Here is a 26223-nt window from a genome sequence, read left to right as displayed (position 1 = left end):
TGCCAATCAGGCTGACTACCATGCTTATCATAAATGTATCTATAAGTGCATAATCATCTTACTGAATTGCACCTTTTAGGAAACTATTGCTTCTGCTTTTCGGTCTTGCATACTAATTTCCCATAAGCTATGCATCCCTGAGTAAAAGCATGTCAAATGGTATGTCATCACATGGTGCAAACAGATATTGGATATCGTGAAAAGTTAAATCAAATTCTTTCCGCAAGCTTCTATGGAGAAAATCCAAGAAAAAAATGGCATTATTACAGTCATTAAAACTGTGTTAATGATACAGTTACACAGTGCGTCAGGGAAACATTGACGAAATGCGAGCGCTAAAAGCAGCAACAGGCATCCGTTGTGATTTTGACTACGCGCGAACACCGATGAACATCTCTCATATGTGAGCCTACGAGGAGGGTATTGATCCTTCTCAAGATCCACGATTGTCTTCGAAATCATTTTAATGCCTGCAATTTCGCGTTTCCCGAGAAAGCCGTACATACGTTGTACTTCACTGTTGCCAGGTTCGTTATAACTAGTGCGTTTTCATTATTGTTTGTGCTACTTCCACTTTGTTTTTCTCTTTAGCTTTCGTCATTTTGTTTGCACTTACCACAGGCTCCTTAGCCAATTCCTAGCAGTGGGTAAGGGCCAGCAAGTAACAGCACAAGCCAGCAAGTAACAGCACAAAAAAAAAAGCGTGATTCCTTTGCCCTAACTCAGTATTTTCGAAAACGCCAGTCGCTCCGATAAAGTCTTGTCCATCACTGTCGCATGACCGCAGCGTGTCGCCCGTTCCAGTTGGCGTTTTCTCGGTCCTCCCGGCAGCCCCTGCGAGTGCACAGGTGCCAGCACCAAGTTTTCTGCTACCGTTGTCTGCTACTGATTCGTCTGCTGCTGTCAGCTTTTATTAAACGATGTGAAGATGCCGTGAAATGGTTGTACTCGATTTACTTACAGTGTCATTACTACAGTCACCTCTTAGCTGCCTTAGATGACAGTCAACAGGGGGTCGATGAAACCTGCCCGAGTTCTTAAAATTATATTTAATCAAGAACTCGCCGTTGAAACTATCAAAACAATAGAGGACAAAAGCATCAGTTGATGCACAATTCAAGAGGGCCGAAAGTTGGTGTTATAGAAATAGAAGTAATCAATGGGAACTTTTAGAAAACAACACGTTTTGACAAGACAACAGTAGTGCGCTCGGGTTTCTCATATTTCCGGGTAGGTATTATAGGTATGCTACCAAAGTAACATGCAAACTGGCGCACTGGAGCACCGTGCAGGTATCGGAGTGTGCGCTATCTTCATTTATAGCTTGTTTTAGTGTAGCGCCACTGGAGTTCGAGTTCTTTTCGCCGCATGCAAACGCCGTGGATGGCGACGAAGCGCTCGTGCCCTGGAGCCAACATCGACAGGGTATCACCATTGTTGCCGGTGCCACGCAGCCGGGCGCGAGCAGCGTGGGCTCGGAGCTCGCGGTCACCGCCGCACGCGAAGTACGATGCCGACTCGAACCGAAGAAGCGGCGGCCGTTCAGCGCAAGTCCCCGCGTTAAGCGCTGCGGAGGCCCAACAAAGGTCAGTGGCCTCGGTAGACCTCCGCAGGGTTTGCCTCTGACTCCTCCCTTACGACGGTCGCGACCGCGCCGCACTACTTTCGAAAAACATGGCCGCTCCTGGTGGACCGCCCCGGGTTCCAGCCCCGTTTTATCCCCCGGGACCGCCGGGCGCCGCCCCCGGCGTGCGGCCCGGTTTCCCGATGCGGCCCACCGGACCGATGCCTCCCGGTACCTCGCCTGGTCGGGGTCTACAACCTCCCGGTGTCGTTCCTGGCCGGGGTTTTCAGCCAGGCGCCTCCCCTGGCCGGGGTTTTCCCGTCGGAGGATTCCCTGGAAGGGGTATGGCTCCTGGTGCCTCGCCTGGAAGGGGTATGCCTCCTGGTGCCTCGCCTGGAAGGGGTATGCCTCCTGGTGCCTCGCCTGGAAGGGGTATGGCCCCTGGTGGCTCGCCGATGCGACCCGGCTTCCTGCCAGGTCCACCGACGGGCTTCATGCCTCCCCGTCCGCCGGGCTACTTACCGCCACCCCCGCCGCCCCTGCCGGGGCTTGAGGGAACGCCCGAGGGTGGCGCACTGCCGCCGCCGCCGCCGCCGCCGCCGCCGGCCGCGCCCGCCGGCTCCGCCGACCCCGACCGAGAAGCGCTCGTTAAGAGATCCAAAGAGGAGCTGCAGCAGCTCATCTCCAAAAAGCTCGAGGCTTGGGACAAACTGGCGCTGTCCAAGGAGAACGAGGAACGAGTTGACGCTTTGCGGAAGTTCATGACAATTAACAAGGACGAACTCGAACTTGCGGGCAAGGTAGGTCCGAAAGACAAGCTCGTTGAGATGATGGACACAAGACTAAAGCTGGCAAAAGACACCATAGATGAGATAAATGCCGAGATAAAGAAAGAAACTGCCGATAGGCTCAAGACTCTTGACAAATGGGAGAAAGGTGCCATTCAAGACATCAAGAAACTTAACCGAATGGAGTCGGAGCTGGCTATGCGTTTGTCGAAAAGAGGACGGGGTCTTGAGCCTAGATCATCAATGGGCCAGATGGACGATACGGAAGGAGACATGGATGACATGGACAGAGGCTGGGACCGTGGACGCGAGAGGGATATGGATCGGAGTCGAGATCGGTATCGTGACCGAGACCGTGACAAAGATCGTGACAGAGACCGTGATAGAGACCATGACAGCGACAGGGACCACGATAGGGACCGTGACAGGGACCGTGACAGAGACCGCGAGGACCGCGACAGAGATCGTGACAGAGACCGAGATCGCGACAGGTCACGAGACCGGGGTAGAGATGGTGATAAGAGACGTCAGAGCGACGTAGACCGACAAAAGGGAAAGGAAGCAACCGAGAAGCAGAAGAAAGGGTCACAAGAAAGAGTAAAAGGAAAAGTGCAACGAGTGAGCATGATAGAACTTGAGACAGGGGATTCACAGGTGTGTGACGACAACCTGCTGAAGTTGCACGAGCTAGAATTTAGAATTGCCAATGACATGCTCAAAGGTAAATACAAAGGCAAGAAAGGCCGCGAACTTACTTCGAAAGAACTTAAGGAAAAACTACGCAGGTTGTGTGACCTGGAAGTTCAGATTGCAGATGAACTATTCGGCCAGGAATCCGAAGCATCAGGAACTATGGATGTTGAAGGCACCATCACGAAGACTACCCTCAAGCGCTCGCCCGGCGAGAGGGAAAGACGAGACAGCCGTGACGTGGATCGAGATTCAGACAGAAGAGACTTCTACGAACGCAGGGACTACTATGATCGTCGTGACTATCCACCAGAATACGTGGATCAGTACGGCGGTCAAATGGATTATGCTCCGGCGGAGTTCCGTGCTGACTACAGACAGATGACAACAACGATGCAACCGCCGACGCAGCCCATGCCTCAGATGCAGCCTATGCCTCCGATGCAACCGATGCCTCAGATGCAACCTATGCAACCGATGCAACCGATGCCACAGATGCAGCCTTTGCCACAGCCACCACCCGTAATACCTCAGCCAATGACACAAACAGTAATTCAACGAAGTAGTCCGGGACCTACCCTGGGAGCAGTTGAAGAAATTGGTAACGACCTGGTTCGCCACCAGGAAAATATCGAAGTGTCCGGTGAATCTGGTGTTCAGGTAATCAAGCACACCACGCACTCGGAGTTAATCCGCTGCGGATCGGCGGAGCCTCACGCCATGCGGATTCCATCCAAGCCAGCTTTTTCTGTTGAGAGCATGGATCCCGGGCGAAAACCCATCGTGGCTACTTTCGAGCAGGTAGCTGACGATCAGCAGACTGTCGTGAAGCTCAAGACTGCCATCGACATTGAGATTATACCACAAGGCGCCAAGCAGCCTATGTCCATGGCAGAGAAGACTGAGGTACTGACGCGCTCTAAAGCTGAAGAGACCGAGGAGGAGGAACCACCACCTCCCCCTCCAAGGAAAAAGCGCTCCAGGGAAGCTCAGCGGGCACGTTCCCCGAGCGCAGTCCGGTCGCCGAGCCCTCCCGTGATCGAAGAAGAGGATGAAGACGATGACGATGAACCGTCGGGGCCGCGCATCCCGGAGCTAGCCGACCGCCGCGTGACCACTGATGACGAAATTCCGCCGGGACCGTCCTTCTGGCAGTGGATCTGCCAAAGCATATACTCTCCCCGAGGAGGAGCTCGTTGCAACGTGACCGCCGAACGGCAAGACCGGCCAATGCCCCAGAATCGGGGCCGATCGCGGAGTCGGGACCGCGATGAGAGGGTCCGCGAGAAAGAGGAAGAGTTGCGCCAGCTGATCGACAGCGTCATCAAGGTTTCTCAAGATGTCATCCTCGCCCGGCGCGCCATTGAGCTCGGCGGCGTCGGCGAGGACCGTTGCTTGGGCAACATGCTGGAAGCCGAGGGCAAGTTGCGCAACTTAATCGACCTGGAGATGAGACTGGCAAATGAGCTCTCCAACTTCAGAAACTCTGACATGGTAGCCAACGAAGAGTCGCGTATAAGCGTACTCAACGCTGAAGAGAAAATCCGTCAGTTGATCGACGTCGAGTCTCGTCTAGCTGAAGGCTTCGTAGCCGAGCGCAAGTCCTCAGTCAAGTCCAAGATCTCCGATGCCATGTCTGAAGGCGCCCTGCGCAGCTTCGCCTTTGAAGAAACAGCTCACGGCACAGAAGTGCGTGGGATGCCGAAGAATGTGCCGAAGAGGCCTCGCAAGCTACTACCTCATATGCTTCCAGACAGTGCACCCGGACGGAAGGCCAAGGCCGCTGACGATGAGAGCCGAAAATGCCGGCGCAAGAAGGGTGCTGACACGGACGACGACAATGAGCCGGACGAGCGGCGCAGCTCGCGACCGGCGCGGCCCAGGTCCCGGCGGCGGGATGATGCGGCGGAGGAGGACGGGATGCGGACGCCGCGCCGCAGGATCCGGGAGCAGGACATCGACTTGAGGGTGAGACGACCCAAGCCGAGAAGTCGATTGCAGCAGGTCGAGGACGAAGATTCCTCCTGGGTGCGACGAGGCAGTCCAGCGCTCCGCAGACGCCGGGACCAGGACCGGTCACCCAAGAGGCGTGGGAGCCCGAACAAGTCGACGCACAGGCAGCTGATCAAGGTCCAGGAAGGCGTGCCCGTCAAAATCAGCCTCAGCGGAAAGGTAAGAGTCGCACCTTGGCAGCCCCTGCCAGTACGGATACTCGAGTTTCTGACTACACTGCAGTTTCTCTACCATGCACCAGGCTCTGTTCACTTCAGTTACTCAGCGCAGTCTCAATTGCCATGCGGGCGTTTTTATGGTAGACATGCACTATTAATGATAAACTGCGACCTCGTGTTCCGGATCGAATGGAATCACCTCCTTGCTTCCTTTTATTGTTGTGAGGCTATCGCATCCTTTTGCCAATACCTTAATATAATATCTAATTAAACCGGGTGCTTGGGTTCCCCCAACCGAAACATTCCAGAAAGCGAGGGGGTCATAGTCAATCTTAATATTTAGAAGAAAAAAGAAAGCAAGAATGTCAAATAACATTAAAAAAAAAACTTCATAGGCAAGGTTTCTTGAGCGTATTGAGGCAAGCAGATGATGTTGAATCCGATAAAACGTTTACTACTCTAAGCGCCTTCTTATTGTCTTGAGGAACAATTTCAGCGCTTTCTGGCCCATAAGAAGTGTGGTGAGAGCCTTCGCTTCGATTAAATTCTCTCCGACGGAGTTTTCCCTGCCCTTAAAGGAGCGCTTTTGAAGTAAGACTCGTGTTGTGAACACGGCTCGGTTCACTGCAGTCCCATAATTTTTTATAGCCAGGCTATTAGGCCGTTGTCCGTATATTCATAATATTCGGTATTACAGACTGCAGTGTTCACAGCCATGTGATTGCCAAATCAATTTGGCTTCTTCGAGTGGTCTTTTCGGAGCGTTCCAACGAATTTGCGCAATTGCATAATACAATGTTTAGACTGCATTTTGCGAATAAGCCGACCACTAATAGCGCACAATTAGTACTTCAGCATTCATACTGGACCTCTGACATTGTTTCACAATAAACCTTCATTGCTGCCTTAAGGACCTCTGTATAGCGCTGTCAAAGCGCTCTGAATTGACCACTCGAAGATTTCCTCGGCCTTACGCGCACTTGATCGATGCATTTTCGGGCACATATTGTGCTCGAGCGGGCTAACTGCTGTGGTGATACGCAAAATCATACGCCGAGCTAGTTGTCCGTGCACATGTAGAGGTTACCGTAAGCTCTCTCCACGAAGAAAGAGTTTAGCTAAATCGTTCCGTTATCGCGGTGGTATAACTGGCCGCAGGTGTGGAATGCAAACCCACGTCCTCGCATTCGCATTTTCATCCGCTTTCATTTTCATTTATTTATAATTTCTTTATTTCAATTAAGACCTTCAAGTAATTATCCTAACGCTGTCCTTCGTATCGTTGTTTGTTGGCTCCTTCTAATACGACTACTAAAGATTGCGCCCCTCGATTGCCTTTCTTCTCATATACTATATGGGCTCGATTTTTGTTAATCATGACCGTATAAAGCCAACAGACAATGAAGCCAAGGAAAGCATAGGGAAAATTAGCTGCGGTTGAAAATGAAATGTAGCAAATAATAAAGAAAATGGAAATGAAAGTACACGAAAAGATACCTTGCCGCCGGTGGGAGCCGAGCCCACAACCTCCGCATTACGCGGAGGTTGTTGACGTCCTGCGTGGCACCATTGTGCAAGAAGAAAATGTTGCACATCCGCCCATCATGGCTCCAAGTGGCTCTGGCTAACACTGCCAGGGCTAGATCTAGTAAGCATAATTTCTACCCGAGCTAGTGGGCAAATTGATAGCCATCGACGCGTAGCACAATTGGTAGCCTTGGCCTAGTTGTAAAACGCCAGCCTCGGCTACAGGAGACAGTGGGTTCGATTCCCACAGTCGCCGGGCACCCACCGGTTCTCATATGGGCATATGTGTACCCCCGCCTGGCGTTTGGCTTTCTTCAGCAGTGATACGCGTGGGAAAGGAGCCCGCTCCTAAAATTCCCGTCGACACCCTCGTGAGCACACACACACACACAGAGAGAGAGAGAGAGAGAGAAACAAAAGAGTGAGTGGCTCGCTCCCACGGCGGCCATTTCCCTTGCGGCGCCCCAAATGCATCTAGTGAGGTGGGGACGCCTTCGGGTTGGAGACAAGTAGTCCTTTCCAAGCGACGAGGTCCCATAATGGCCGAGCACCAGGCCGGGAGCGCGCTTGTACCTATTTTACCCGTATAGGCACCCGGCGACAGCACTTGCCTCCCACAGCCGCGGCGGATGCTCTTCAAGTCTGTGGCTGGACAGCCAGGCGTCCAGAGACAACTCGCGAAATCTCTATTGGGCCCCCTATTCGAGGTGTTAACCTCCGAGAGCCGAGCGCCAGACCAGGGAACATGTCTACCCATCAGAAAAAAAAAACCCACCAAATGCATCGCGTGGACAATATTAGAATACGAGAGCGAACAAAGACGTTCCCGCCCACGAAGCCGACAACAGGGAACTCTTCGGCAGTCCAGCACGTAGCGTAAAAAAATTATATTTTCAGTGTCAACGAAATATGATGATACGATTTCGGTAACATTAAATGCGTCAAATGGACTGTATTTAGCAGCGATCCACAATTTTCATTCTTTTCTTGCCGTCAGTCGCGCCGAGAGCCCGACACCAGTAAATAATGGCAACCCTGTGGCATCTGTGCTGGTGAGAAATGGCGAAAAGAGTGGCAGTATAAATAGATCGTTGCTAAATACGGCTCCAGGTACTTATTATGAATGGTACTGGACAACATTGGTATCTCTAACTGTAGTCCATAAAAGAGACGCCTCTTAGTGCTATGGTTCTTTTTTTCCTGGGGGGTGGAGGGGGATGGGTAGGGCGTCCAAATATCCTTTAAATTGAAAATTTCCTTTAAATTGAAAACATTACGGCTCTGACTGGATACTATGTTGCCGAACATAATCAAGATGTTTTCTTTCTTTTTTTCGCTCGTGTGTCCAAGCTAGTTGCAGACGGCTAGCACTAAAAGTGCGCGCCCGTTGAGCGCGGGCTAAGAGCGCACATGCCTCACATTCTAGTACTTGTTACACGTTATTATAAAGGCCGAGCGGAGTAGACTGTTAACTTAACGAGGCCCCATCGTAAACTTATAAAGCGCCTTCTTCTTATAAAGCACCCAAAATGTATAAAGCACCTTCTAGAGAGCGTTTTGCGTCATGATATTTTAATAGTGTTGCTTTTTTTAGAAAAGAGAGGAGGAATTTAAATGTCTCGTGGCCACGATGCCAACAGGCGATCTTGAATGCCAACAGACACTCTTTCCCTTAGTCTCGACTATAGCGCCCGCACGCGACATTCATTCAGAGGGACCACATCAAATTTGAGTCGCAAGTACCGCTTGCATTTTTACAGCGAAGCTCTATACGGCTAGGGCATTACCGTCGTCCGCGAACAACCCGCGAACTAGCTCGTTGGCGTCCCTCGGCGCAACCGCGCGGACGCGCTCGTGCCACTGCTCACGCGTTCGTCGTCGTCGTCTCCTCCTACAGCTCGCTCTGTTGCCGCTCATTGCTTAAGGGGCTGTGAACCATTCATTGGCAGGAGGAAACTATCAACGTCATCACCATCATCATCCTCATCATCAACTATCATGGTCAGCAATGGCTCGAACATTGTCGTCTTCTTCCACAGCTGGCTCGAACACGCTCGTGCTCGCGCGTTCGTCGTCTACTTCTTTCGCAGCTGGCTCCGTTGCCGCTCATCGTAGAACTTCATTTCTCTTCTGTCGTCGTAATGGGGGGGGGGGGCGTTAAAATTTTTATTTACGGTTGTATGAACCATTGCTCAAGGGGGTATGAGCCATTCATTGTCTAGCGTGACGGACGCATTTATTAATAGAGGTGATAGGAGAATGCGTGTGCATACTTATCGTCACGATGGCCACCGATCAGGACAATAAATATGCTCGCACGTTTGTTCAAAATTCTATATCACCTCTGTGTCGTGTGCTAACCACCTTCACAGAGTGGAATGGCTCATGATATTTTTTTTTTAATGAAGCATTCTTTGCCTCATTAGAGGCGCACTTTGCGGTTGGTAGGTGGGTAGGTTCCTGTCTCGCCTCACTTCGGGCCTTTTCAATGAAAATTAATGCGGGACCGATGGTGGGATTGAAACTTCGTCTTCCAGCACAGCAACCATAACCATAACCTACCATAACCATAACGAACCATAGGATCACGACTTAGTTTCTCTGTTGCCTTTCTTAGATCATGGTCGCACGCATACTTCTCTGGCACCAAAGCCGAGAGAAGTGTGCGAAAAAAGCTCTTTGAGACAGCTGGCGCGTGCGTCGCGTGCAGTTTCCCGAATTCTACCCTTGTGGCAGCTAGCGCTTTGAGAAGTTGTGTGATTGGCCCGATTGACACAGCCGTCATTCGCCCCGTCCCGTCACGGCAACGGCGTCCGTCAGGAGAGAGCGGTTGGTTCGGGACGCTAAGAACTTTCGGACAACACCGCCAGCGACCCGTTCTTTAGGAGAAACCAGATAGGAAACGGTATCTCCTGACAGACGCCAAGCTGTCGGTGACGGAGCGGATGACGGCTGTGCAGACCAAACCCGCCTTCGGGAGCGGTCCAAATTCCCTAGTACTTTACTCACAGCAACTAACGCTACGTGAGAGGTTGTGAGACATTGTACCGCTTTCATGATCGGCCCATATCGAACGGGTTTTCTTCGTGTCGAACAGTTCTTCACATTTCTTTCTAAGATTTCGAACTCATATCGAACATTTCTTTGCCGCGGAGCACAAACACCATCGTCGTTTTGACGTATCTTATAATTATGAGGCGCGCCGTAGTGAAAGACTGCGGATTGATTCTGACGACCTGGAGTTCGTTAACGTGCGTTTTCGCATTTCGCCCCCATGGGAATGTGGCCGCCGCGGCCGGTACCATGATCCCGCGCTCTCGGGCTTAGCTGCGCAACGCCAAAGCGATTGCGCCACTATGGCGGGTGACATAGACCGCAGGGCATATGCGCAGATACGCACTATTGTGTAGCACTTAGTCACAGATGACGCCACATTTCATGTTTGTCTCGCTTACACCCGTACAGTATACCTTGAGAACCCAACGATCGGCATGTTGTAAACTTGCGTCTAACGGCCGGAGTAGAATTTTAGCCCTAGCTGTCATACGATGATTAAGATCAGACATACGTTTTGTGTTACATGAACGTGTTTTGTGTTACATGAATGTCAGCAGTCATGGAGGCATTACGGAATCAGGGTGTAGATGAGCCATATGTAAAAATATTGGAAGATATCTATAGCGGCTCCACAGCCACCGTAGTCCTCCATAAAGCAAGCAACAAAATCCCAATAAAGAAAGGCGTCAGGCAGGGAGATACGATATCTCCAATGCTATTCACAGCGTGTTTACAGGAGGTATTCAGAGATCTGGATTGGGAAGAATTGGGGATAAAAGTTAATGGAGAATACCTTAGTAACTTGCGATTCGCTGATGATATTGCCTTGTTTAGTAACTCAGGGGACCAATTGCAATGCATGCTCACTGACCTGGAGAGGCAAAGCAGAAGAGTGGGTCTAAAAATTAATCTGCAGAAAACTAAAGTAATGCTTAACAGTCTCGGGAGAGAACAGGAATTTACTATAGGCAGCGAGGCACTGGAAGTCGTAAGGGAATACATCTACTTGGGGCAGGTATTGACGGCGGATCCGGATCATGAGACGGAAATAATCAGAAGAATAAGAATGGGCTGGGGTGCGTTTGGCAGGCATTCCCAAATCATGAACAGCAGGTTGCCATTATCCCTCAAGAGAAAAGTATATAATAGCTGTGTCTTACCAGTACGCACTTACGGGGCAGAAACCTGGAGGCTTACGAAAAGGGTACTACTCAAATTAAGGACGACACAACGAGCTATGGAAAGAAGAATGATAGGTGTAACGTTAAGGGATAAGAAAAGAGCAGATTGGGTGAGGGAACAAACGCGAGTTAATGACATCTTAGTTGAAATCAAGAAAAAGAAATGGGCATGGGCAGGACATGTAATGAGGAGGGAAGATAACCGATGGTCATTAAGGGTTACGGACTGGATCCCAAGGGAAGGGAAGCGTAGCAGGGGGCGGCAGAAAGTTAGGTGGGCGGATGAGATTAAGAAGTTTGCAGGGACGGCATGGCCACAATCAGTACATGAGCGGGGTTGTTGGAGAAGTATGGGAGAGGCCTTTGCCCTGAAGTGGGCGTAACCAGGCTGCTGCTGCTGCTGCTGCTGCTGATGATGATGATGAATGTGTTTCGATTTCTCGTGCTAGTAATGTCTGCCTCTTCTAATAATCCAGTTCAAGGACAAGAATTATGCTTTCTGCGACAGGCGGTATTTAAATATTTTGTGAAACTTAAAAATGATCGTTCCCTATATCGGAGCTGGTTGTTCGGCATTCGTTGGTAGTAAGAGTCCGTAGTATACCCTTGCCACAGACGAGTTCCAAACAGTGCCTCGACCCCATGCAGGGCATCGAGTAAGTCCAGAGTACCGTCCAGCATATATCGTCAATGCACATATACTGGCAGGCTGCGGCGATGAGAGAGGGGGACCTTCTTAACATTTGCGACTGCTTGTAGTACGGCCACTGTGCACATGTCACACAGATATAAAACGCGTGTCCAAAATCATTTTCCACGAACTGCATTAAGGTCGGTGCTTGGACGGTTGAGCGGCATTTTTTCGTACGGTAGAACATCCGGTTTCGAGCATCTGCAGGCTTCGACACCGACCCGCTGAGAAACTCGCCATAAGACCACTATAGTGGAAGAACCTTCGATGCAATAAGGGTGCGGGGTTGGAGGCGGGGGGGGGGGGGGGGCGGAGGATGCGGAGAGGGAGATGACCATGACTTAGGGAAGCAATGCTTGGCAGAAACAAAGGTGGAGAAAAGCAGACGAAACTTTTATTTCGTGAGTGCCGTTTTTCATTGACTTGTCCCTCTTGGTGGTATTTGATGCGACATAACGATTAACTGCCATCTGCTTTTACTAAAAGTTAAGCCTAAGAACTCTTGTGAATACCGCCCCTGGTTTGCGCTGAATGCGCGCGTTTCGTGCTTCCATTCGCGATGAATGCAGATAGCATACGTGAACTTTGATTTCGCCACACAGATCGAAGTTAACGCTTTCCAAAGCCCAGAAAACTAACTACAAGAGCGTAGCTCCACTGCCACCCGCATGTCGTCTCCAACCTGCATGACGATGATAATGATAATTCATAGGCATCCCTTTGCACAGGCGCCGACTGCGGGGGGGGGGGGGGGGACGAGCTTTCTTTGCAGGTTTCCGGGGGCAAAGGCAAAGCCCCCCTCCCCACCCGGCTATGCCGAAGCCAACACCCCCACCCCCCACCTAAAGTGTCATTACACGAGTTCGGTTGCCCACGTCATTTGAGGTTGCTTTTGAGTTGCCTCCAGCATTTCGTTTAAATATTATTGTAGCTAAAAGCTTACCTGCATCATTGTCGGTGCGGACGTGCATAGCTTTTAATTGATACGTTCGCTTTATTTCTGCAAATCCTGACAATAAGAGTACAAGCGCATTAGAAGCACCAGGGGCGGCTACCTCATCCGTATTTTTAACAACATATTTTAAGGTTACATCATGAATGCTATGCACAGATATATTTAAGTATATAGGCAGGTCAAAGTTTATTATATTTTTTCATGAGAAGGAGGTAGCCAACTAACAATTATTTCTAATGGCATGGATAACCTATGCTTAAAAATTAAATTGTGGGGTTTTACGTGCCAAAATCACTTTATAATTATGAGGCACGCCGTAGTGGGGGACTCCGGCAATTTGGACCACGTGGAGTTCTTTAACGTGCGCCTAAATCTAAGTACACGGGTGTTTTCGTATTTCGCCCTCACCGAAATGCGGCCGCCGTGGCCGGGATTCGATTCCCCGACCTCGTGCTTAGCAGCCCAACAACATAGCCACTAAGCAACCACGGCTGGTTAGCCTATGCCTAGATAACGAATAGGTAGCTGTATCTTCACCTCGGTTCAAATTGCTTTCCGTGCTTTTTGATCCTGAAAAACAAAAACAAAAAAAACATGCAGACTTCAGTGACCTTTCCGCAGAATCTTTTATCAACGGCATGTGAAATGCACATTAATGATATGTGTGATAATGCTAACGCCTCATCATGAAAGAAAAACAGAACTCTTATAATATTTTACAACATTTAGGGATTAAAACATCGCCACTTGCATGCAGAGGGGATAATTATATATATATATATATATATATATATATATATATATATATATATATATATATATATGATGCTGACTATAGTATGGAGTAAGTCACGCCTTTTTTTGTATTCTTCTTAATTACATAAGTCGTCAATATTAATTAACCGATTTCTGAAGCAACAAACTTAGGTCAAAAATTCCAATTACAAAGTTGTGGAGCGCTTTGCAAACGTCGGATTAAACAGTTTCGAACTTCCTATACATTAGGTATTAATGTTTTCCCGCTTACTGCAGATGCCCGCGAAATACAAAAAAAGAAAGGATACCACGTGACATGCCCACTTGCGCGCCGCGATTGCAGCGGTTCCAAACTTTCCGCGCACAACCGAACATGGCACCTAGCAGGGTGTGCTGTCTCTGCGCCTGCTCATCGCTACCATGAACCGCCGCGAGGGAAGCACATCGCTGGCCTAAATCGCACAGCGAACGCCTGCGTCACTGCCCTGTCGCCTTTCAAGCGGCAGCACACCCTGCTAGATGCTATGTTTGTACGCGGCACGTTGGGAGCGCTGCAGTCACGGCGTGCAAGCGGGCATGTCACGTGGTATTTCTTTGTAGCATTCGACCTACGCTTTCAACTCTGAGAAACACGAAACGACCGGTTTCAGCCCTTCTTTATTTACGCACGCCCACCTCGTCATACGCTGGACACTATCTTTTCTTTTGTCCTCCATGAAGATTTGTCTATCGTGGAGATCTTGTGTCGGGCAGAAGAGACGACACTGGTTACACTGGGCGTGCAAGGCACCTCTAAAACACGCTACGACAGTCACCATTGACATGTTGCCTATGTTCCCGCCGACCTCGTGTGGCTGTGGACTGCAACACGCAGACGTTGTTTGAACTAAAAGTTGTTTGCCGACTATGCCGGGCCGTTCTTTATCCTCGATCGTCTAAGCGAGGTGAACTACACGATTGCACGTCTCACTTCCAATGGCCACTGTTCACGCAGGACTCAGGTGAAGCATGTTGCCCGCCAGAAGCCATTCACACGCAGGAAGCAGGAGTGACTTGCCCGGAGATCTTCGTCTGGGAGAGGAGGATTGTTACGAAGGGTCACTGCAAATAGAACACGTGGGAAGCGAGAGTGCAGAAAGAGGAGGACGACCGTTGCTCCTAGGATTTCCGCGGTTTTTGTGCCTTGGTGATCATTAAAGCAGCCCCTTAACCCTCTCCGGAGACCGTAACTATATATATATATATATATATATATATATATATATATATATATATATATATATATATATATATATATTCCACTCGCGCTTCTCACGTGTTCTATTTGCAGTGACCCTTCGGGCAAGTCACTCCTATATATATATATATATATATATATATATATATATATATATATATATATATATATATATATATATATATATATATATATATATATATATATATATATATATATATATATATATATATATATAGTCATATAATGAGAAGCCAACAAACACTGACACCAAGTACAACATAGGGGAAATTGCATGTGCTTAATAAATGAAATAAAGTAATGATAAATTACTGAGTAATGAGTAATTTATCATTACTTTATTTCATTTATTAAGCACATGCAATTTCCCCTATGTTGTACTTGGTGTCAGTGTTTGTTGGCTTCTCATTATATGACTAATAATTATCGGGTCCCTCGGTTAACCCCCTTTCTTCTCTATATATATATATATATATATAGGGGTTTTCTTCAAAGTTCAGCAAAGTTCAGCACATATATATATATATATATATATATATATATATATATATATATATATATATATATATATATATATATATATATATATAATATCAACTGCCTGTTATTTAACGAACGCTTGTTAGCGTTCGTTAAATAACAGGCAGTTGAGCAAGCAAAATGTTCCTGGGGCGCTATAACGTAAAACTATTCCAAAATTTTCTATACCAATTCTGCAATCAGCCCACCGTGATTAGTGAAAAACTTTTTTGGACCACCCTCACTTCACCTATCTGTCACGCGACGTCACGAAAACCGCGATAGCTCCCCATCTGATATGACGTGTACACGATTACGCATGATTTGACCGAAAAAAGAAAAATTGTTATTTCTGATTCGACGCCTTTTCGCCTTTAGCTCTCGGCTATTGGTCAAAAGTTTTCGGGTTGCACCCACTTCAACTGCCTGTCACGCGACGTCACAAAACCGCAAATACTCACCGCGTCAAAGTGACGCGTACGCGTTCAGATGCATTGATATGCCGAACAAAACTGAATTTTCTTCTGAATAGCCGCAGGTTGCCCCGTTTCGAGAGGAATAAAAGATGGCTGCCGCCGATCGCTCCGGCACTAGCTACTCGCCCCTGCCGGAGAGCGTGGGCCCATTTCCGTGTAATAAAACATGTTGCATGGCCGTGTAACGTTTTCGAGAACTTTCAGCGCGTTTACAACCTCGTTCTGCCAGCTCTCCTTTGCTGAGGATCCGTTTTAGCGTCATTCTTAAGCCTCCGTTGCATGCCGCTGCGATTGTCGACGAGCCACCGTAAGCTAAGTAAGAGAGAGCGGACCGATCGCAGACGCCGGCACCACCCTCTTCATCCGGTTATCGATATTCAGTGCAGTGGCTCGGCCCCATCGAATCCCTCTCCACTTGAGCGTGCTCCTCGCCTCTTGTCAGCCAATTCGATAAGACAAGCCGCTCAGTGCGGGCAATGTTATTCGTTTTTCAAGCAAACAAAAGTGACCTCCTGTGTACGAAGAGAGCGTTTAGTTGGTCTGTTGAGGCAACCCAGCGGGTGACCGCCCGATGCTTCCGTCGGCCGTTACGCAAATTTGACGCCAGAAGATTGGAATAAAAACATATTGGTATAGTTTTACGTTATACGGCCCCTGGCCCTTGGTCGGACGTAATATCAACGTAGCGGGTCATCAAGGCTCTCTCAGAATTCTTGGTTAACGCCGGCTTAGATTCAAACCTGTGAATTGGGCCTTCGGACAAGAGCGCGTGCATATTCGCATCCCCTTCTGGCTATCCTCGTCAATTCTGGTATCCATCTTTTTTTCCTCTTTTTCTCATTTCCCTCTGCAGAGAAGAACATCAGGCTAGAGCACCTGCCTGCATTTACTCAATAAACTTTCCTATCTCGCTAAACCTTCGTATCTCATTGACTGCAGCATTGGTGTTGGATCGGCTTAGGTAATTCTTCTTTAACTACTAACCGTGGACGGCCTGAGAAACAACACGCCTAATCTTTCCATGCAGTCAAGCAGCAGCATCGAGCTTTTTCACAAAGTAAATTAGGAAAGATAGCAATCTTTCTGTACTTGTTCTTCGCTTACGCAAATGAACTTTTCCAAATGATTTGAACGGTTTGAAACCATTTCGGCTTAACCGGAACGAATATGGAACGAAAAAATTTTGTTTCGACACTCTGGAATGGATCTCCCACTCTCCCTGCTTGTTTCACTCGCGCTCTCGCATTCCTTTGCCAATGTCTCGCACTCCCCCCGATGTATCCTCCCAAGAAGTATCTTCCTATCTGACGCATTGAAAGTCTGGATGCTGCAGGAGCTGGCCCTCTAACAGACTGGCTGGAATTTAAAAAAATTATAGGGTTTTACGTGCCAAAGCCACTTTCTGATTATGAGGCATGCCGTAGTGGTGGACTCCGGGAATTTTGAACACCTGGGGTTCTTTAACGTGCACCTAAATTTAAGTACACGGGTGTTTTCGCATTTCGCCCCCATTGAAATGCGGCCGCCGTGGCCGGGATTCGATCCCGCGACCGCGGGGTCAGCAGCCCAACACCATAGCCGCTGAGCAACACGGCGGGTGGCTGGAATTTTCTCGTAAGAAGAATTGTAGAACAGTTTTTCGTGAATAAGGCCCCTGCGGTCGTCGAAACCATTCAGCCATCGCTTGCGTGTATGCTCTTTGGCGCGGGTAGGTTGCTTTTTTCATTCAAGTAGACTAGTGATCATATCATTTTCAATCCCACATGAAAGCATGCGCGGTTAACCTTTGGTCACTATGTTGGTATAAATCGATGGTATCTTCTTTTAAAGAAAGGAATGGAGCACCGCTAAGCTCATGTAGAGCATTGTGTAAGATCCACTTGATTTCATACATTCTTCAGAAAGCGATTTTTAAAAAGAAGTGCATAGGCATTTATTTGACTCCCTTTAACTTTCAATGTCTAGAATTCTCTTTCCCTCTCAAACTATGGACGAACTGTTCAACAAAAAATCGCGGCGTTAAAAAGCAGTACACTTCTGCAAGCGTGCATGGTAAGCGTCTAAGAAGGAATCTACTACAGCGAAGCTGTATACCTCTACCATCCTAGGAAATTTTCGTGTCGTTGTAAGCAAAAAAGAAAAGAAAAACTCGCCATGCGTGGGCCGATCCCAGAGATAGTGCAATGCCGGGCCGACCCGCGGCGGAGGTGACGCAGGCGTTTAGCGCTCCCCATACGTGGGCCGATCCCGAAGATAGTGCGGCCGGTCCAACCCCCGGTGGAAATGCAGTTCACCATTAAGGGGCCCACATACGCAGCTTCACTGGTCATCCTCCTTCACAGAGTGAGATTTTTTTTTCTAATCCAAAATAGATTTCATTGCCCTATCAGACTAGATATCTGTGAAAAATGGCGTTAAGCTGGTGGTGGTAACGATAGCTGTCCACGGCCAGAATTTCTGCTCGTGATAATAAATGTTAGCCTTGAACAGGACATGCATGTCGGTGCGCCTGACTTTCGCTTTAAAAGAAAGAAGGGGCAAGGACGACATTGTAACCTCTAATAGCCCGTGGCGTTGGCGAATCGCAATTGTCTATGCTGGTAAAAAGATAGAAAATAACTATGAATAACACAGCTAGACGTCCCAGTTAAGCTTTCCAAAAGCTTCCTCCTAGCAGTAAGAGGTGATCTTATTTGGAATGCCAACGGAGGTTTTAGCATACTTTAGGGACGGACTTCCATGGGAAGGGAAGCGTAGCAGAGGGCGGCAGAAAGTTAGGTGGGCGGATGAGATCAAGAAGTTTGCAGGGACAACCTGGCCACAATTAGTACATGACCGGGGTAGTTGGAGAAGTATGGGAGAGGCCTTTGCCCTGCAGTGGGCGTAATCAGGCTGATGATGAATATGAGGGACGGACTCTTGCATTATCACACGCACAATGTCCTCCTCACCTCTGCCTTGCCTCATCTTGATTTTACTTCTTTCGCCATGGGACGTGGGCAATTGCTCTGCGCGCACACGGGAGAAGTTAGTTCAGGTGAAAAAACTAACTTGAGCGTTATGTTGGGAAGTCGCTCTCAGCATAACACACATCTGCGTTTTCTGTCTTCCTTTGTGCACAGTAGACAACAGGAGTGTTTCGATGCAGTGTAAAGCAGACGTGCATGTCTTTGGAAGCGATTTGTACTCTAGCGTTTCAAATACGTCTGTAGATGACCTACCTGCCACCTACCTACCTAAATGCGTGCAATGTCTCTGCGCAGATGCTCGAAGGAAAGAAAAGGCGTTCCAAGTCAGGTGACAATTTTGCGGAGGCGGCGCCAGACACTACGCGGAAGAGCGCCATTTCTGTGACCGAGGTATCGTCATCTATCTCCATCACCGACTCCCTCACGGAAGCCACGACAGTGGTGCAGAAATCTTCGAGCGATGGCACCATCATCGGCAAGCGCTCCATAACGTTCGGAACTCCACGAACCAGACCTGCCAAGGCGCGCACGCCCTCCAGCGGTGCCCGTTCGGGCAAGGGCTCTAGCCAGGTTTCCGTGCTGACTGTGTCCATTAGTGACAGTGAGGACGTCGATCCCCGTGGACCACCACAATCCAGGAGAGCGCGTGCTGTACTGGCACCAAGGTCGCGGCCGGAGAGCCCCCCATGGACATCAACGCGGCCAACACAGCACGTGACGCGGTCGTGCAGCCGCCACCTCGCCATGCAGAGGGCGGCGCAGATGCGCGGCTATTCTAGAAGCCCTTCGCCTAAGCCCGGCTACTCGTTGGCACCGGGGCGCATGTACTCGGCAAGCCCTACACGTGTGCGCAGTCCCATGCGTGTGCCGAGCCCTCGGAGGACGGTGTTTCAAGTGGTGGACGAGAGCGCCTACTACGCCGAGCCAGTGGTTCGCGACCGCGCACGCCTTCTGCGTCGCGAAGACCAACGCTTCCAGATGAGCGCTGACGATCCAAAGCCTCAGCGCGACGGCAAATGGCACGAGCCGAAGCTTCGTGTGAGCTACGCGGCTCGTGTGCCATCCCGTGGCAGCCATTCAGAGAGTTCTCTCAGCTGCAGCGTGTCCTCAAAAACAGCACTGGACTACGAGCGGGGCGATAGCCCACCAGGATATTATCGGACCGCTTCCCAGCTCGATCGATACCGTGAACCATCGGGGGCAAAGTCGTACAGTTCGACCCCACAACTTTGTTACGAGGAATCGCCTTCGAGAGCATATCGCGATCATTCACCTATGAGAGGTTACGTGGAAGGATTTCGAAATGCTTCTGGTGTAACCACACACGGCCGTGACGCTTCACTGTCAAGAATCAGCGGATACTCATCGCCGAAAGCAGGCCATCAGGGCTCGACTGGAAAAATGCTAGTCAGCGTCAGCTCCTCGAGACTAGTCCGTAGCGCGTCCCTCCCCAGAGACAGCCCTAGCACCTCCTCTCCGAGGGTCTCTCGTAGAGGCTCTCCTTCAAGACTCGCTCGTGAGGCCAGTGCTCTCAGAGGCGCACGAAGCACATCACCTCGTCAAAGTCGCAGTACGTCCCCCCGGAAACCAGATGCGTCGCTAGCAAGAATAAAGGTTCGAGCTGCGTCATCGTTGCATCTTGGTTATGAGACATCATCATCTCGTACGGAAAGTTCACGCAGAGTGGCCCGGGGAGCCTCTCCGGATTGGCTCGAAGGTAATGGTTTGTTCCCGAATGGGCCTTTGTCCCCGCCACCACCAAAACCCCCAGTGCCTCCACCAATGCCACCTCCTAAAGGTTTCTCAATGGGACCGCTTGGTTTCGAGAGCACAAGCACATCAGCTTCAGCCATACGTATAACCATGTCCCCACCTCCCATGCCCCCTGTCCCGCCCATGTTGCCGCCTCCAACACCAACTGAAATAGCAGGTTTGCAGGCTGGAACGATAACGATGAAAGATCTCGGACGACAGGCAAGTTCCTCCCAGCATGAGCTGTGCGCCGCGGAACTTCAGCGTCAGATACGGGAGAAGCAGCAACTTCAACTTGAGCAACTGCTTCAACTTCAACAAACGCAGGATTTTCATCCACTGCAGGATGTCGATCAACAGCAGTTGCAGCAGCAACTTCAAGAGCTGCAGAATGTTCTGCAACAACAAGAAGGTGCACCGGTACTCCAGGTGCAATTTCAAAGCCCGGCTGATCCATCCGGGAAGCCTTCAACGCCGTTAGCTCAGTCTGTGCTTCAAGTGCAGTTTCAAAGTCCATCACAGCCAGTGCCTCAAGTTTTTCAAGCTCAAATCCCGACACCAGCAGAGAGCCCCGGTGTGATACAAGTTCAGCTCCAAAGTCCAATGGTACCTTCGGAACCACAGCAGCTTCAGAGTGCCATGGATTTTTCTGCGCTGACGGGAACTTCGCAAGTTGACCAGCTCGGAGTCCTCCAGAGTCCTTTAGAACCAAAAAGCACAGCATCGGATCAAGCAGGACTGTTTCAGATGCAACTGCAAGGGTTAATGGATTTTTCTCAACAGCCACTCGCACAGTTACAACAATCTGATCAACTTGGAGCAATGCAAGCACAGCTGCAATTTCACAGTCCATCAACGGCTTCTATGGGGTTCATTGGCGAACAGACGGCGCAAGCTTGCCAGCTTGACCAGTCATTCCTGCAACAATCAACGCCACAAATGGATTTTAGCGGTCAGATAATGCCTCAAGTCCATGTGGCCGGTTCGGCAATGCCGCAAATTGGATCTCCATATCAAACAATGTCCCAGATTCAGCTGTCGATGCAGCAAACTGGATTTCCTGGTCAGCAAGTATCTCATGGTCAACAGCCAGATCAGTTGTTTCTTCAAATGCAGGCACAAAGTCCACTGATGCCTTCAGTAGACTTCTCCAACCAGCCATTGCTGCAGCCTCCTTTTCCATGTCAGCAAATGTCGCAAGAGCAAGAACTTGCCCAGAATATACTTCTAGAACAACAGAAAAGGCAATTCTCACTGCAAATGAATCTCGGAACGTCCTCGATGTCTAACCAGTTATTTAACCAAACACCACCACAAGAACTTCCGTTCAGCCATGGAATGCCTCGAAGGGTAGCACCAAGTCCTTCAGTGAAAATTTTGAATGAAATGATGCAGGAAGGTCTACTTGCTAGTCGATCATCGCCGCAGGTTCGGCAGAGATCCCAACCACACACTGTAGTCATGTTTCAGAAGTCTGATCGGGATATTCGCCTTCCTCGACAAGAGAAGACGCCACAGCCAAGGAGTAGCGAACCGCGCATGCCGCGTTTTCCGTGGTGCAGCCCCGAGGAAATGGGGAAACGGCCGCCCTTCTGGTGTACACCTCAGCGAAGGCCGCCACCCTCAGATACTTTCCCGCATGCGCTATCACCACATACGCCTTCCAGAGCGGAGGTGTACCCTGAAATGATTTTTGGATCGCCGCTTATGCGTTTTCCTGGACCATTTATGATGCCTATGCCTTCGCCTATACTACCCAGGAGACTTCCGGGGGCTCACCAAAGCTTCTTGCGCCATGTCCGTTCCCAGGGCGGACCTCGTGAATCCACTCCACAACTGGTGCAGCGATCAGAGCAGCCTAAAACGCCTCAGATGCAGCAGCCACCACAAACGCAGCCGTCACCACAATCACAGCCGTCGCAGTCACCGAAACAGAAGCTGTCGAAGCCATCGCAGTCATCGCAATCCCCGCAGTCAACAAAGCCTCCGCAGCCTGCGCAAACACCGCAGCAGCAACAGCAACAGCAGCCTCCGCAGGAGCAGCAGCAACAGCCGAAACAAGTTCACCAAAAGCTCCAGGAAACAGCGCAAAATAGTGAGCCGTGTATGCAGCAGATTCCGCTACCTGTGACAGGCTACGAACCTACAATGCAAGGGCCTCCGCTTCCGAGGTTTCCGTTCGGTATGCAGCGACCTCGCTCGTGCACACCTCTCAGAACACCATCTCCTCTTTCACCGAGACCCCCCTCCCCGTCGTTCAGTCCTCGGTCGCCGCCACCGCGGTTTCCCGACTTGCGTCAGCTTGAATTCCAGACAAGGCTGCAGCAGCAGATCTTAGACCAACAGCAGCAGCAAATGCAGGAGCAAATGATGGCCGCAGCGCGCCTACAATGTCCACCAAGGCCGCCAAGAAGTCCCGCTAGCCCAATCCCAATGCACCGAAGCTCGCCCAATCTTTTGCCCCCGTATGGACAACAAATGTTCATGCAACAGCAGATGCAAGAACAGTACCGTATGCAAAGAATGCAGCAAGCCAATCAGATTAATCGTCTTCGGGACATGGGAAGCGGTACTGATGGCGGAGGTTACTTGCGCCGAAAGATGCTCAGCGGTACAAAAAGCAGCTTGCCTGACATGGTCAGTCCGTCAGATTATGGCAATACTACTATCAACACAAAATCATTGGCAGCTGCATCAAACATGATAGAAAAAAGGAAGCCACCGCCGCTCCCACCGCACATGCATGCGCACCCACATGCACATAGGAAACAGAACTATCGGCATACTGCAATCGAAACGAGAATGCGCAATTCTCAAACTGAGATGGTTGTTTATTTTGTAGTGTTACTAGCCACAATAATTGGTCTCTGGACGGTATTGGACATTTACGGACGACGTACTGCTGTGCACTCATTAAATGGAAGTTACATAGCAATTCCCAACGCTACCATGAAGGGTTTCAGAGACGGCTCAGGCCAGAACGGCGTTCCTGTCAACGTAAGCGGGCAACCTGGATTTGAGCTATGTAGTTCATCAGCATGCCTAGCCGAAGGCAGCTACGTGTCGCACCAGCTAAACTGGAACGTGAACCCCTGTGAAAGCATGTACGAGTTCGTATGTTCGAACAGCCCGGTCAAACCAGCTGATGAATTGCTTCTGTCCGACATGGAAATTTCGCTGCTGCGCAAGCTTCGAGGTACATCCACTTCAGGTAGCCCTGCAACGAAGCTTATACAAGACCTCTGGAAGGAGTGCCTAGATCAAGAGACACGCAATCGCCTAGGTTGGGGCCCCCTGAAGCACATGTTCAAGGCTACATCATTGGCAGACTGGCCGTACCAGCAGTTCACCACACAAGGAGAGCCCGCTATCTGGCAGGCCGCGGCTCGCGCACTGCGCTACTTCGGCTTGGCCACGCTAGTTTTGTTAGAGCCCAGTGAACACCCTTTGTTGGGACGCAGCCCTCTGCTGGCCTTGGACAAGCCCGTTCTGCTGATGCGCCCGGGAAATGACAGCTCCTGGTACTACGAAGCAATTTCCTTGGCCCTATCTTCAGTAGCTCGCAAGAGTGTTGCCAAACACTCGATAGCCCTGGAGGTGACAAACTTCGCGCGGCAGCTGGCAAGCGTTGTGCGGTCGCCTGGAGCATCGGGAGACTTGGGCCGTGACACCAAGCTGGAGCGCCTCCGCAGTGTGCCTCGCTACCGGGCATTGCTGGCGGGCTTCCTGCAGAATGACAGCCACGTGAACGATGACACTGAGCTCCTCCTGAGGGCGCCAGAGTACGCTATCCGCCTAGGCTACCTGCTGGATGACACGGCGCCGCACGTGGTGTTGAACTACATCGGGTTCCGGCTGCTGGTTCACGTGTCGCCGTTTGTTCCCGAGTCGCTGCGCAAGCTGGTGCCTCTGCGGGCTCGGCAGCTGGGACTGGGCGATCGTGGCCCGGGACAGTTGGTGTGCCTGCGTGCTGTCGAGCAAGCGCTACCCACGCTTTTCTACCGCGCGGCGTACGAGTTGCACCGGCCACTGCTGGACGCACTGCTTGCGGCCGACCTGGGCAGCGTGCTGAAGCAGGCGTTCGCGTCACGGCTGGCACTCCTGCGCTGGCTGGACGGCGAGACGCGCGACCGTGCTCTACAGAGGCTTCACCAGCTCGAGCCTCGTCTGTTGTTCCCACCGTGGGTGACCGACACAGCGAAGGCAGAGCACGACGTTCGCCAGGCGCCACACGTGATCGTGGGCGAAGGCCTCCGATCGTACGCACGCATCACCAAGTATCTGATGCATCGCCGGCTGCAGAGCGCTGACCCGTGGCTCGGCCAGCCGCCTTCAGACGACCAGTGCTGGCTAGGTCCCGGTCGCCGCATCCTCTACGTACCACTGACGGCACTGAATGCGAGTGCGCCGGCTCAGGAGCCCTTCGTGTTGTTGCAGCTGGCGCGGCTGGGCGAACGGGCGGCGCGCTGCCTCGTACGCCTGGTCCTGGACGGTGCCGGCAGCCGTGCCGAGGACCCGCGAGCATGGTGGACGCCTGCGGCGCGCCAGGGTCTCGCGGAGCTGCGCAAGTGCTACGCGCTGCAGAGCCGCGGCGACCGGCCCGCCGCCGCCGAGGAGAGCGCCGCCCTGGTCGTGGCTCACACCGCCTTCGAGGCACGCATGCCGGCGCTCGACTTCCGGCTCGAAAACGCGGTCTCCATGTCCCTGGACCAACTCTTCTTCATCCACTACACGCTCGGACACTGCACCGCCGACTCCGATGTGGCGCGACGCGTCAATTTGGCCCTGCTCAACTTCGGCGGTTTCCAGCGAGCGTTCACTTGCGACGCTGGCACTCCGATGAACCCACGCAAGAACTGTGACTTCTGGTGAATGGTCCCGGTGCGCGGCCGAAAATTTTTCCTGGGGCTGGCGAGCTGGCCGCGAGTTCTATAAAGCATGTGCCCTCACTTGTTCCTTGTTACAACGCGTGGTAATCGACTGCGCCGGAAGTCGGCCACACGTACACACAAGCTAACATGTGCACCAGGCATATGCAGTGGCCTTTTTGCAATTGTACGTGAGAAAAATTTTTTTTTTTTGCATGTGTGTTCAAAGGGCTTCAGAACGGGGTTGGTTATTGCGAATAAAGTTTGTGTCGGGTGGGTCAGATTTTGCTGTCTTCGGGTGTGGCGGTGCAAGTGTTTTTACTCTTCATTAGTTTCTACACACGACTGTGGAACCGAGGCGTGCGCTAGTAGTTTGACAGGAGCAAGCCGTCTTATGCAAGCGTGTTTTGTCAAGTACAACTCGACAAACGCGCTTGGATTTGTATACTCGTGGACAACTTCCGGTGACAATGAGGCGAAAGCTACGGGGGCACATACGTAACCGCGCCAAGTAGTCCGGCAGCGTTCGACAGCGTGTTCTTGGAGTAGGTTCCAAATCGGTCTGAAAAAGGCTGTTTAAGTGCCAAAACCACGATCTGATTATGAGGCACTCCGTAGTGGGGCGACTCCGGAATAATTTCGACCACCTGGGGTTCTTTAACGTGGGCCTAAATAATCTAAGCACACTGGCGTTTTCTCGTTTCGCCTCCATCGAAATGTGGACGCCGTGGCCGGGATTCGATCCCACAGCCCAATACCATAGCCACTAAGCAACTTCGACGGGTGTGCGACGGCTTCGCATTTGCTCAGACGCGGAAGAGAGAAAGCAGAAAAATAAGCGAAACTTTCTCTTACTGAATGTTGCACTCTTTTCAGAAGCGCTCTCATTTGTGCACGCTTTGCCTTCGAAGGTTTCCCTTCACTGCCACAGAAAGTGGACTGTTTGAGCTTTACTTGATCTGATGCCTTTATTCCAAAGCTTTTTGCTATGATAGTGGTGT

General features: G+C 50.6%; 1 protein-coding gene across 1 annotated transcript; it reads left to right on the top strand.

Moving 5' to 3' along the window:
- The first annotated feature begins 1434 nt into the window (after nucleotides 1-1434).
- Nucleotides 1435-25505, top strand: LOC135900452 (uncharacterized). Its single transcript, XM_065429953.1, has 2 exons — nucleotides 1435-5214; nucleotides 18897-25505. The coding sequence occupies exons 1-2, from the start codon at nucleotides 1675-1677 to the stop codon at nucleotides 25224-25226; spliced, it is 9870 nt and encodes a 3289-aa protein (XP_065286025.1). The 5' UTR covers nucleotides 1435-1674; the 3' UTR covers nucleotides 25227-25505.
- The last annotated feature ends 718 nt before the right edge of the window (nucleotides 25506-26223 follow it).

The sequence above is a fragment of the Dermacentor albipictus genome, chromosome 1, assembly GCF_038994185.2.
Source record: "Dermacentor albipictus isolate Rhodes 1998 colony chromosome 1, USDA_Dalb.pri_finalv2, whole genome shotgun sequence".
Taxonomy (NCBI): Eukaryota; Metazoa; Arthropoda; class Arachnida; order Ixodida; family Ixodidae; genus Dermacentor; species Dermacentor albipictus.
The sequence above is the reverse complement of the archived record's forward strand: the minus strand, read 5'-3'. Positions and strand labels throughout refer to the sequence as shown.